General features: G+C 43.7%; 1 protein-coding gene across 2 annotated transcripts; it reads right to left on the bottom strand.

The window, feature by feature from the left end:
* Positions 1–793: 793 nt before the first annotated feature.
* Positions 794–9,275, bottom strand: GNAT2 (G protein subunit alpha transducin 2). 2 transcript variants are annotated; one of them, XM_007449311.1, is made up of 8 exons: positions 8,932–9,275; positions 7,174–7,216; positions 6,746–6,887; positions 5,854–6,011; positions 3,814–3,942; positions 3,453–3,582; positions 1,608–1,761; positions 794–1,072 (listed from the first exon to the last, which is right to left on the bottom strand). In XM_007449311.1, the coding sequence occupies exons 1-8, from the start codon at positions 9,047–9,049 to the stop codon at positions 882–884; spliced, it is 1,065 nt and encodes a 354-aa protein (XP_007449373.1). In that variant the 5' UTR covers positions 9,050–9,275; the 3' UTR covers positions 794–881. The 2 variants fall into 2 exon arrangements, with proteins under 2 accessions (XP_007449373.1, XP_007449374.1); XM_007449312.1 differs by having other exon boundaries at positions 882–1,072; positions 5,854–6,024; positions 6,759–6,887; positions 8,932–9,049.
* Positions 9,276–12,486: the final 3,211 nt, after the last annotated feature.

Here is a 12,486-nt window from a genome sequence, read left to right as displayed (position 1 = left end):
TTGTATAGCTGATAAAGTTACTTTCAGGGATAAGTATCCCTATACTTACAGAGATATAGGGAACACAGTCTTTTTGGCAGTTTGGGAGCAGAGGGATAATCTGTGCTTAATAAAAATCATTTTTGGGAATCCCCTGGAGGTCCAGTGGTTAGGACTCTGCGCTTTCACTGCCGAGGGCCGGGGTTCAATCCCTGGTCAGAGAACTAAGGTCCTGCAAACAGTGTGAGCAGCCAAAAAAAAAAAAGGCTTTCTGGATGTGTACCTTAGAAACTAAGAAACTCACATCTTCTTATCTGGTGATTCAGGTCTCTGAGCTAAGGCGCATAAAGGTCTTTAGTAAAAAGGGGTGATAGGTTTAGTGAGGTTCTGTTTTTAATTAGTTTTTTTTGCAGACTGCAGGGAAGGTTTGCTTTTTTGTTTGGGATAATTCATCTAAAAACCTGGTGTTGAATTTCATAGATGGGAGCTTTTATATAGGATTTCTTTCTGTCACTAACCACACAGCTTTTATGTGCCTTCCTGTCCTTCAGTTATGTTTGTGATCATTAGAATAACCCTGTGAAGTAGTATAGAGAAGTTATCTTCATTTTATAGATGAGGAACTCAAGGCTCAGAGAAATGAAATATTTACATTTTTGTAGTAAGTTGCAGAACCAGTACTGGAACCTGGGTCTCCTGACTCCTGGCCTTGCATTCTTCAAACTGTACTAGCTATCCCACTTTTAAAAGAACGTATGAGACACAATTGCAATCATACATACTCCATCTCCAAGGGAGAATGGATGTATTCTTGTCATGGTATATTGACCTAAAATTTTCTGCTTGAAATTACCCAGATTCTGAACCTGTTTATAGAACGTATACTTGAGGAATGGTGAGAATTAGAAGAGTCCACAGTCCTTGAGGTTTTCTTTGATGATAATATCTGTAACTGCATCAAATACAAATTTGACATTCTGGGTGTCTGTGGCACAGGTCATGTGACTGTAGATTTCTTTGACATCTTTTCTCATGTTGAGGTCAAGGAATTGACTCTTGATATAATTCCCTGCATCCTCGTAAGAGTTGTTCCCTGGTTTTCCAGAAAAATAGTGAAGAAGTGGGATAAATTAACCCTTCTTAGTTGCTCACTTTTTAAGTGACTCACTTGATCCTCGAAATGTATTAGACAGCTGCAGTTGGGGGCCTATTTTTAGAGGGAGGGCCCTCTCCTTTATTGCACTCCAGTGTTTTCCACTTGAGTTGAGCAAAGAAATTGAGGAGAGAGGTGTCTCTGTGTCTCCACCCTTGGTTTCTGGCAGTTATCATCTGAACAGTCGGTGGGTCTCCTGAATCTAATGTCTGCTCTATTCTGGAGACATCTGAATTTAAACCTCTAACTGAATGCTCAACTTTCTCGGGTTAGACATCCAAATATCACTTGGACGTTATAAAGCTCATAAGAGGAACTGAATATTAAAGAGATAAGGGATCATCAACTTGGCAAAGCAGAGGAGTTTCACTTACTACTCCTTAAAGACAAGTTCCTTTATGTCTCCTTGGTATAGGAAATGAGGCAGCCGCCTGTCATTACTATGAAAGAATTGTCTCCAGCCCCTGGCACTTACCATCATACTCTGGAAAACAAATGCTGAGATGGACTTTCTTGATTTTTTCCTCAAAGAGGTCCTTCTTGTTGAGAAAGAGGACAATGGAAGTAGCCGCAAAGAACTTGTGGTTGCATATACTGTTGAACAGGTGCAGTGACTCATGCATACGATTCTATTAAGAGGAAACACCATCAGAGATATCAGGTTGGGCTTATGGGATATCTGTCTACTTCCTGTTCTTGCTCCCCTTGAAGAAACCAGTGTTCCAAATGTAAAAGGAAAGATAGGGAACAGCTTATCTCTTTTTTAGTGTGGTAGAGTAGAGCCAAAGAGATCTGACTTCCTTCTGATCCTCTTTATATCACAACTGTATGATTTGGGAGAAAGTCCTGAGCTTTTCTGAGTCTCAGTTTCCCTATCTCAGGATTATTATGAAGGTTAGATGAGATCATGTATGTATAGTGTCCATGATAGTAGGTGGTGTATACGTGTACAGTAAATGTTATGCGGATCTTTGGCAACCAGGGCACAGCTTAGGACTTTGATATCCTTAAGGGCTGCTGATTCAGGGTTGAAACTGGGCCCAAGTTAACATGTCCACCATACATCTCCAGGATGATTTTGATAGGCTTCTGTTATAAAGTCCAAGATCTCAGTTCAGGCAGGAACATAATAGGGATTATTTGGCCCTTGTGCCAAATGGTAAGGGCTAAAGAATTTCCCAGTGCCACAGCACAAGCACTTCTGCCTTATTTCCTTCTCTGATTGCCACTTGCAATGAGTGAGAAGTAGTGCTGTAATCTGCAGAGTCCAGAGGTTACCCAGTGCCCCAGACCAGCCTATTGTTAGGGAGTAGACCTTTAGGGTCTTGAAGTGTGCTCTTCGCTGACTTGGGCTCAATCTTTTCACCTAATAAAGAAAACTAATTAGTAGCCTTTTCTCATTGCTAATACTCCTATAAAAACCCTTTAAGGCCTTCTAGACTTCAGGGTTAAAGATGGAAGAGATCTTGGAAAATGAATGGGCCTCTAAGACATTTTGGCTAGAAGATATTCAGAGTGCTCTAATGTGAACCTGAACTACTTAGGAGAAGGGAGAGGAACTGGAGCAGGGAGTAGAAGGATAGAAGCTTTGTCTTCTATCAGTAAACTGTGGGCCTCCATTTATAGAGCAGATGCATATGTAAAATTGGCGTTTTCCATGCCTTTGACATGCCCTGTCTTAAACTTGGAAGGTACCTGGATGGGCTGACACTGTTCCTGCAGAGCTCCTGTCTTGTAAAACCCCACAGGCTCAAGAGAACCACCCTCAGGTAGTTCTCCAGCTGCCAATTTAAGTGGCATGCGAGAAAACTGGTTTGCCAGTCTCTCTGTAGTCCTGTTGACACTGAGTATATATTTAGGCTTCCAAGTGAGGTTAGTATGCAACCCCTGTATCATGTTGCATAAAGATACACATCGTACGTTGTTCTTTCTGCTCTGTCATTTTCATCTCCTATCCTTTACTTCCATAGGCAGCCTGGGAGACTACCAAGTGTAACTCCTTTGCATTGTCAAGTTAATGATCACTTATCCTTTTAATACTCAGTTTCTCTTATGAGATTTTTGATGTCCCAAGTAATACTTGGATGTCTAATGGGAGACCAAGCTCTCAGTAAATCTGGAGCTCTAAAGTGCTAACGTAGAACCTGCAGAAGAAGAGGTTTTTCTAGAATTGTTTGCCTGAGACATTGGTCTAGAAGACTGCGAGACTATTAGTGTTAGCTGAAATCACCCAAGTTGGGGTAATGGAGTGACACAAAGTTTAGAGGAAAGGTCACAAGGGAATTATCTATCAAAGCTGCTTGGTGCAAAGGTCACTCACCACTTCGTCATCTTCCACCAGCACCATATCATAGGCACTGAGGGCTGCACAGAAAATGATGCAGGTGACTCCCTCAAAGCAGTGGATCCACTTCTTTCTCTCTGATCTCTGCCCTCCCACATCAAACATCCTGAGAGAAGAAACACCTGTTTTCAAACGTATACCTAATGTGTGACCCACATGCACTTGGTGTTTACCCCACAGAGGTGGCAACCTTGGGGCCAGTTAGCAGTAAGATGGGAAGTGGAAAGGAAAGGGGGAGAAGTAGGAGGAAGTCAGACTGGGCTTTTGTGAAAGCCAAGAAGCACACCTATGTCCCTTTATGGGTATCTGACATGCTCCCAGGGAAACATGTACTCACCTGAAGTTCAAGTCTTTGACAGAAAACTTGGTCTCAATGATGCCTGTGGTTTTGACTCTGGATCGTAGCACATCTTGCTCATTAGGGAGGTAGTCAGGGGCTGTAATTCGGTCTAATTGATTCAGGTAGCTGGAAAAAAGTGATTGGCATTGATATTAAATTTTCCACAGCCAAAGTCAAGAAAGGTGAAGGGTTTTACCCAAAGGCATATAGCTAACTTAGTGATAGAACCAGCCTAGAATTCATATTGTTAAGTCTAGGAGTCTTTCCTTCAAACCCTCTTGTGTCCTTACAAAGGGAAGTGTGGGATGGGCTGAGGGACAAGCCCATTTGAGGCAGAGGTTCTGTCCCATTTAAGTCAAGTCAGATAACTTTTCCTTGTGTTTCACCTGACTACAAAGTTTTCTAGACCCTTGAATGAGACTTGGTGGTTTAAATGGGTGCCAAAATTCCATCAAGAAGCAGGAGTAGATTAAAAGAGATTTTAGAAATATATGAGATGTGAACCAGTGCAATGCATGGACCTTGTTTATATCCTGAATCAAGTTGAAGGGAAAACATTTGAGATAACTGGGGAAACTTGAATGAACACTGACTTGGATATTTGATGACATTAAGGAATTATTAAATATTTAGATGTGATGATTATGTTGTGATTCTTTTTTTTTAAAGAATCTTTTATTTTTTAGAGATAACAGTGAAATTTTTAGGATGAAATGATATATCTGGAGTTCACTTCAAAATATTCCAGTGGGGAATGGAGATAAAATGAAACAAGAGTGGCCATCGGTTGGTAACAGTTGAAGCCAGGTGATTGATTGTAGTATTCTGCTTTTGTATTTGTTTGATAGTTACCATTAAAAATTAAAAAAAAAAAAAAGGCAGATGTGAAGTGAGAGGACAGAGAGAAAGAGGGAGGGCAAATTAACTATATGCCAGACATTTTCACATTTAAATTCTCATTTAACCTCATAAACCTTCAAGTTTCATATCCCATTTTACAGATGAAGAAAAAATCCAGAAGAGTTAAATAACTTGTCCAGGACAAGAGGCATTGTGGTATATTGTAAAAAAACATTCAACTTTGTGGACAAATAGACCTGGATTTAAATCCAGCCTCTGCCATTTATCTCTATGACTTTGGGCAAGTTAATTTACTTTGCTGAACCTCAGGTTTTCCATCTATAAATTGGACTAATAAAAAATACTATCTACCATAAAGGCATATTTTGAAGATTAAATGAAAAGGTGTACCTAATCCACTGAGCAGTGCCTAGGCCTGAGTAAGTGAGTGAGTGCTCCAGGGATAGTAAATGATAACTTTATTATAAGATTAGGTGATAAAACAGGGGCTAAACCCAGGTCTCTTTGACTCTGAAGCTCATGCCCATCTATGATATCATGCTGTTTGAGGTAGGATTGATAAACTCTGTGTACCTTATCTTTTGGGGACCAACTTTGCAAAGTTGCTGCTCTCTAATCCCTGACCAACTTTCTTTGGTTTGCCTTGGCAGTTTGTGTCCTGTGCCCTGGCACCTTGACTTAAGATGCTATGGGTGAAGGAGATTTTCATTTTAGGGTAGTGGCTTAAGTAGAGCCTGTGTTGCCAGCTAGAAATTTCAGCCCTGAGAGGGCCGTGATGAAATCATGCCTCCTAGGAGAATGCGTGGCAGAACTGCAGGGCTGTATTAGTGTTGATGATTCTGAAAGGAGAGGCTACGTGTTTGATTTAAGAAGGCAGGGGCTGAGGGCTGTTAAACAGAGCACCTCTGTTTTGAATTTTGAGTCTTCAGCTTTGTAGGCTGCAGTGAACCAGTGTAAAGCAATACAGAGTGGTGGGAACTGTGGCAAATGTCCCAATGTAAAGGCATTAAATTCAAAGCATAGTAAAACACTGCTCAAGCCTAATAAGACAGGCATGCAGCCTGAATTCAGTCCTTGGGTCTCCAGCTGTCAGTGCCTAAAATTTTCGGCTGGCTGTGATTTCTCCTAGAAGGTTGCTGACGCCTCATCCCACCCCCTCCCCAATCAGAGTCTTACTAGGATGCCGAGTCATTGAGCTGGTACTCTGCAGCTCTGTCAAAGCAGGCTTGCACCCCACTATCCTTCCACAACTTCTTGATGACCTCCACCAGCTCGGGAGGCATAGTGCCCTCCTCAGTGGAGTCAGCCAGGTTATTGAGCTGTCGCCCGTCATCCTGTAAGGCAGAAACCAGGATGAGAATTACGCGGGAGTAATGGCTTTCCAGGGGGCTTTTGGGAATTCTGCTGAAAGGAAAGCATTTTGCATTGCAACCAAAGCCTGAGGTGGAGATGGTATCCAGCAAAGATTCTAAATAAACACTGATTAATTTTTGAGGGTGCTTCTGAGATGCAGAGGGTAGCAATATATCCAGTCCTGGGATGCCTAGTGGATAACAGAGGTCCCAGGGGCTTCCTCTGTGGTGTTTCCATCTTCCATCCTTAGTCCAAAAGTGAGTGTCCTGCCACAAAATGTGGGTGCTCTGCTGCAGGGAGATTGGAAGTTTAAAGACCAGATTGACCATGAAATGGACAAGATGATAGGAACCTATCACCTTTGTTTTTTCAATGATTCAAATCTAGGAAAAGGAAAATACTGGAACTAGGAATTTGGCTTATAAAAGTTCCACAGCCAGGGCAAAGAACCTGAGGGGAACAATTTAAATGGTAAAATAAGACCAAAAGGCAGAGGAAGCTGAGAGCAATTTTTTTTTTAATGAACGTTTATTATAAAGGTAGGAATTGCATGCTTTGCTAGGACTGAAGTAAAAAGATTTAAAGCTCAACAAGTGGGATTTTAGTTACATAAACTTTTTTCTGACCCGTGTTTCCTCATAGCTCCTTAGCCACTGGCCTGTTCTCCTCATTAGCCTTTCCTCCCACCCTTAACCACATAGTGTTAACCGCGTACCACACAGTTTGCTTCAGCAAAGTCAATGCCCAGTGTGGGCATGGCCCGGATGATAGCCAGGATGGACTGTAGCACATTCCCATAGATGATGGTCTTGTACTCCAGGCATTCTTCTGGTGAATAGCCATCCTGATGAATGATCCTGCAAGGAGGAGACACCCAGCCCTTCGTTGGACCTGAGTAACCAGACCTAAGGGATTGGGACTCTGGGAGGATTTAAAGGGTCAAAAGAACCCAATCTCTCTGTTCTTACTGTTGTCCTGAAGTGGAGAGTGAGGGGCATGGGGCATGCAGATGAGGGACATTGGGAATAAGATCCTTTATATCCTTAAGAACCCAGATAAAGAGCCCTTTATCCTCCATGCTTCCACTGGCTCTATTGACTTCTTCACCCTACCTCAGTCCTTTGGGGCTTTGTTCCTACTCACTTCATCTGTTTGACGATAGTGCTCTTTCCTGACTCCCCAGCACCTGCAGGGAGAAATGCTTATGCTTCAGATTTCCACCAGCTCTCCCCAACCCTCCAGTAGATGGCCCGTGAGAAGTCTAAGCCACTGCTCGCTTGGGAGCCTTGTTAGGGGAGAACACACAGGGATGATTACTGCCCCAATTTCTGCCAGCTTTGAGCTCAGGCCATTTGATCTGGAATTAGAGGAGAGTTTCTCAACCTCTGCATTATTGACACTTTGGGCTGGATGGTTTTTTCTGTGGAGGGCTGTCCTGTGCATTGTAGGGTGTTTAGCAGCACTCCTGGCGGAGGCCAATAGCGCTCCAGTCTTCCAGCTGTGACGACCAAAAATGTTCCCGACATTTCCAAGTGTCTTGGGGTGGGGGTGGAGATGTACAAGATCTCGTTGAGAACCACTGATAGATTCAGGGGAACTCCTTTAACACATTTCTACTCTGCCTATTTTTACTCAGGAGAGTGATCTTGGGGCGGGATTGGAGAAAGCTGGATCACCTCACTGAAATACTATTTTTTCGTTATCTTACTGTTTCCATTATTGACTAAAATGTTCGTAGATCCTCATTCACACCCCACTCTCCCTCTATCAAAGACCCACATACCCTTCAGCTCTCTCCCCCACTCTATACTATCCCTGATGCCTTAAACCGCCCCCCGCCCCCAACTTATCCTGTGCTTGGTCCCTCTAAGCTTCTTACCCTGAATGTAGAAGAAAGCTGCTTAGGCTTAAAAGATCTCTCAGGGGCCTTGCCATCTCTTTCCCCTCTGTAGCCTCCTGGGCTCCTTGGAGTCTGTTTACAGAGATGTGCTCTTTAGTGTGTCCTTAGGGCCATGCCACAGATCAGCTGAGGGAAAGGAGGTGCCTTAGTTCCCAGGCTCCTCATGGGTTTGGAAACCCAGCCCAGCCAGCCAGTCTTCTGCTATAAAGATCCTACCTGCTCCAGCTTGCCTACCTCTGTACTACCATTGGGGTTTTTTCCTAAGCCAGGTGTCCCAAACTCTATTGTTTTGGCTCTGTTTACAGCTGTGATCAATTTCTGACCGACTGAGGTGCTTTTCTTTTTTCAGCACAAACCTGTGATCTGCTTAGGATCTCCTCAAGCTGATGAGTCTCCCATCTGGCAGGGGCTTTAGAGGCAGCTGCTGAACAGAAAGCCAGGAGAGGACTTCTCTAAAGACTCCATTCATCCCCACTCAGGGCTCCCCACTTCTAATATTTTTACAGATTTTTTTACTGAAAGCAAGGAGAAGGAACCAGTATACTTGGTAAGAACCATTAGGCCTATCCTTGGGACTACATGACACTGATTATATGGTAGGACTTCTGAGTCCACTGTCCTCTTCTGAGTCCTTGACTCAGTGTTTCTGTTTGTAGATTCAGTAAGTGTCTGCAAGCCCAGAGTTCATGATATTTGCTAAGTTGTTAGGTGTTAGGTTTGGTTAAATTTGGAGATGGGTGGGTGCATCCTGGCCCTCACTATTCCTGGTTCAAGGAAGAGCAGAGCAGTTCCAGAGTAACACTGGCATTCTGCATCTCGTTGGGGTGGCTGTGCTCAGCCCTAGAGCTCCTGATTCCCTAGCCTGAGACTGGATGGGGAGAGGAAAAATGACCTTCCATCCCTCCTCCCCACACAGTGGGCTAGAACCCACCTACCATCCAGGATAAGCAGGAAGGAGCAGTACCTTCTCCTTCTCTGGCTCATCTTCCCATCTCGCTCACCCAGCAGTAGCAGCTTGACGGTCTTGGCTTCCTTGTCAGCATCCTCCTGCAGCTTCTTTTCTAGCTCTTTGGACCTCTTGGCCAGTTCTTTGTCCTCAGCACTGGCTCCACTCCCCATCTTTCTGCCGTCTCCTCCTTGGTGGCTTCCTCTGGCCCTTAAGCTTCTCCTCTAGGGTTTCCTATCTGAGAGATGGAAGATAAGGAAAAAGTAAATTGGGATCACATATCAGTTTCTTAGTCCTCCTAAAAAGCCAGTCTATAGGGAGCTGGGTGAGGGAGTGGGCTCTATATTCTTGTACCCTGCCTGTCTTGCCTGAGGCTATGTACCCCAGCCAGAGACCTACTTAGTCTAGGGATTGTAGCCTTTAGCAATGTGATGGGTTGAGCCAATTAAGAGCTCAATATGACAAAGGGCAAAGACCTAGGGAAATGATGTGCTGGATTCTGACACAGGAGGATGGGATGCAGATGCTGGAACTCTCTGGAATAAGATAATGGTTGCCCCATCCTTTTGAGGGACTGATCCCCTAAAAGTCTCTTCCTTCTTAGATTCGCTTGCATCTTAGAGCTAGAGATTAGAGATGCAAACAGAGGAAGCTTTCCCCACGTTGAGACTCCAGATTACACAGCTTCAAGGCACCAACGCACACTCTTCCATCGTAGCAGGCCGGTCCTGTCAAGGAATCTTTGTTTGGGGTTTACCCCTTTTTGGAAAGATTAGAAATGTTTCCTCCAGCTCCTCCAGTGGCTGCTGCACCAGGAAGCTATTAGCGTTGTTCCTTTATGTTGGCTCATCTCTTTATACATACTCCTGTTATTAGCACTTAATCACTTCATTATTGTCTATTTTACAGATGGGTTTCCTCCAGACTGAATTCCTCCCCCCGAAGGTCAGGTACCAAATCTGATTCATCTTTGAATCCTTCAGAGCTTGTGGTTTATTAGTGGATCCTCAATGAAGTTTTGATGAGTGAGGGAAAGAAGGAAAATGGGTATGTGGTAGAGGGAACGGGGCTGCTTACCCACTAAAGCCACCTGGGACCTAACTTCACTTGGCAAGTGAACTTTGCTGGTATTTAGTGTGGAGGGTTTGTGCCGCCTCACATAACAGTGCTTCCTTGGGAAATTAGACTCTAGCCTCTGGCTCCTCAAAGGTCAGGGTAGCCCTTCCTCTGGCTCTTGTTGCAGCTGCCCCTTCCCAGGGAGAAATGAGCGTGCAGCCTACAAACTGCCTCACAGACATATCAAAGACTCTCTCCATTGGTCATACTTGTCTATGCCAGTTATTTCAGTTTACTTAAATGAGTTGCTGTGGAAGCTCCTCAGAGGGACATGCTTTAGAACGTTGCTACCGAAAATGTGGTGAAAGGCCTAGCACAGATCACCTGGGAGCTTCTTATAAGTGCAGAATCTTAGGCCTTAACACAGACCTTCTGATTCGGAACTTGCATTTTAACAGGATCATAGGTGACTTTAAGGATACTAAAGATTGGAAAGCTTTGCCCTAGGGAGTACTAGAGAACAGTTTTTTCCTCAAACTGGCCAAATCATAAGAATTACCTGGGATGCTTGTTTCTGTATTTCATCAAACCTTAGATGGCACTGAATGGAAGATCATTCTGATTTCAAAGAGGTTAATATATGTGTGTTTTTAAAAGAGTGTGCTTTAGAATCAATAAGTTCCCATAGTAGTGCCAATTCTAGAGCCTGAGAAACTGTATTCTAAACTAATACAGTTTGAAAAACCCTGATCTAGAACAGTGGTTCTCAGCTTTTGGTGTATATTGGAATTTACCCAGAGAACTTTAAAAAAGAAAAAAAATACTGATTTAACTGGTCTGGAGTGCAGTCCAGGCATGAAGAGTTAAAAATTTCCCAGGTGATTCTAAGGCACAGCCAATGCAGAGAAACACTGAGCTCCAAGTATTTAACTTGCTCTTTCCTTTTAGAGTGGAATTGTGCAGCAGTGGCCAGGTAGACTGAGAAAGTGGGAGGTAGAACCTAGGTCTCCCATCTACCAGGTACCCTGAGCTATCCCTGATCACCTTCCTCCTACCCACCGCCTCTCGCCTGCATATCTGGGTATCTGGCTGAGAAGCCCTGGGCCTGGAGCCCAGACTCTCAGGGCTGATGGAGAAGTAGGCAGCCGCCAAGGTGCCTTCCATGGTGATCATCTTTTCCCAATCAAAAATTGGCAGGTTCTTATTGACTTAAGGGAAAACAGGAGAGTCTTTGAAATTGTGACTGTCTTGGAATCTTGGCTATAAAGTTTCAGTAATGATACCTCACCAGCCCTGCCTAACCTACCCACAATATTGGTAACTTATACCTAGGCCAGAGCTGCGCTGCAGCCTGCACTGTTCAGAACAAGGAACTGCCAGGAACTGTGCTAGACAGTTTACGTGGCTCCTCTCAGTTAATTCTCACACTGACTTCAAGGTAAGTGCTCTTGTCCCCAAATTACAGACCAGATAACTGAGACTTGAAGGTTAAGTAACTTTTATTCAAGGTCATGTAGCTTAGTAAACAAGCCAGGCAATCTTTCTTTCCACTACCCCACAAAATTAGCCGGAGAAAGAACATTGGGCAAAAAAAGATGGGCAAATGCATGAGCTCAGTAACAGCAGCACTTGCATTGTTAAAGGAGCCACTGACTTGTTTCATAAGTGGGGAAAATGTTTGAGCTTGTTGCTTTTTTACCTACCACCTCAGCAAACTTCTGTGCTGCTTCTCCTTGTTTCCTAGATTGTTGGGCTCCCAATTCCCACTACTAAGCTGACTATGGGAACTCCTGGCCCTCACCCGCCCTCTAATTGCACAGACCTGCCTGCTACTATGCATGGACCATCCTGATGCCTCCTGCCTCCTGTCTTAAGCTCCTGTGCCTTTCCTGTGGCTCTTCTCCTTTATTATCCCATTTGGGTTCAGTGTCCTGGTAGAGTAGGTGCTATTCCCATTTTAGAGGTGAGTGAATTGAAGCACAGAAAGGCGATCCACATGTTACTAAACAAGTTAGTATCAGAATCAGCTAGAGCTCATGTGTCCTAGTCTACAGTCCGTATAACCCCTTCTTTAGCAAGAAGTCTTTAGCAAGAAGTCTTTAGCTAAAGCTAAAGTCTTTAGCTTCTTTAGCAACAGACTTTATTGTTTGAATAGTTACAATATTTTGAATGAAAGAAAAAAATCACTGTTTTCCAACTAATTTAATCCTGCTTCCTGAGTTAAGGGGAAGTCTTAGGATCTGTCTTATACCCAGTGGTAGGGATTGTGTGTAAAGCCTTGTCCCAGCTGGAGTTGGGGGGTGGGCATGAAGAAAGAGGAACTCCCTTCAGGGCCTTCCAGTCCAAAGGAAGATTTGGTGTAAATGCACAGAGAAACAATTTAGTTAAAGGAGCACTGTGCTACTGCTGGAGAATTTAGAGCTGTTTAAAACCTAGCCTGTACCCCTGGTAGAAAAGAGAATTACACATCTCACTGTCAAGTTGATAAATTCTCTAGTAGAAGAAGGGAGGGGAAAATTGGAAAATGAACAGACTTTCAACAGAGAAGCAGAAC

Source organism: Lipotes vexillifer, unplaced genomic scaffold (genome assembly GCF_000442215.2).
Source record: "Lipotes vexillifer unplaced genomic scaffold, Lipotes_vexillifer_v1.1 scaffold393, whole genome shotgun sequence".
NCBI classification, from domain to species: domain Eukaryota; kingdom Metazoa; phylum Chordata; class Mammalia; order Artiodactyla; family Lipotidae; genus Lipotes; species Lipotes vexillifer.
This window is presented reverse-complemented; position numbering and strand designations above follow the sequence as displayed.

Bases quoted from the DNA above. Each gene is read 5' to 3' on its own strand.
- GNAT2 (XM_007449311.1), bottom strand. From the start codon at position 9,049: ATGGGGAGTGGAGCCAGTGCTGAGGACAAAGAACTGGCCAAGAGGTCC. The intron at 3,583-3,813 runs GTGAGTACATGT...TTCTTCTCTCAG, and splicing joins GTCAAAGACTTGAACTTCAG to GATGTTTGATGTGGGAGGGC. The intron at 1,073-1,607 runs GTAAGTGCCAGG...CTGGAAAACCAG, and splicing joins TTGTTTTCCAGAGTATGATG to GGAACAACTCTTACGAGGAT.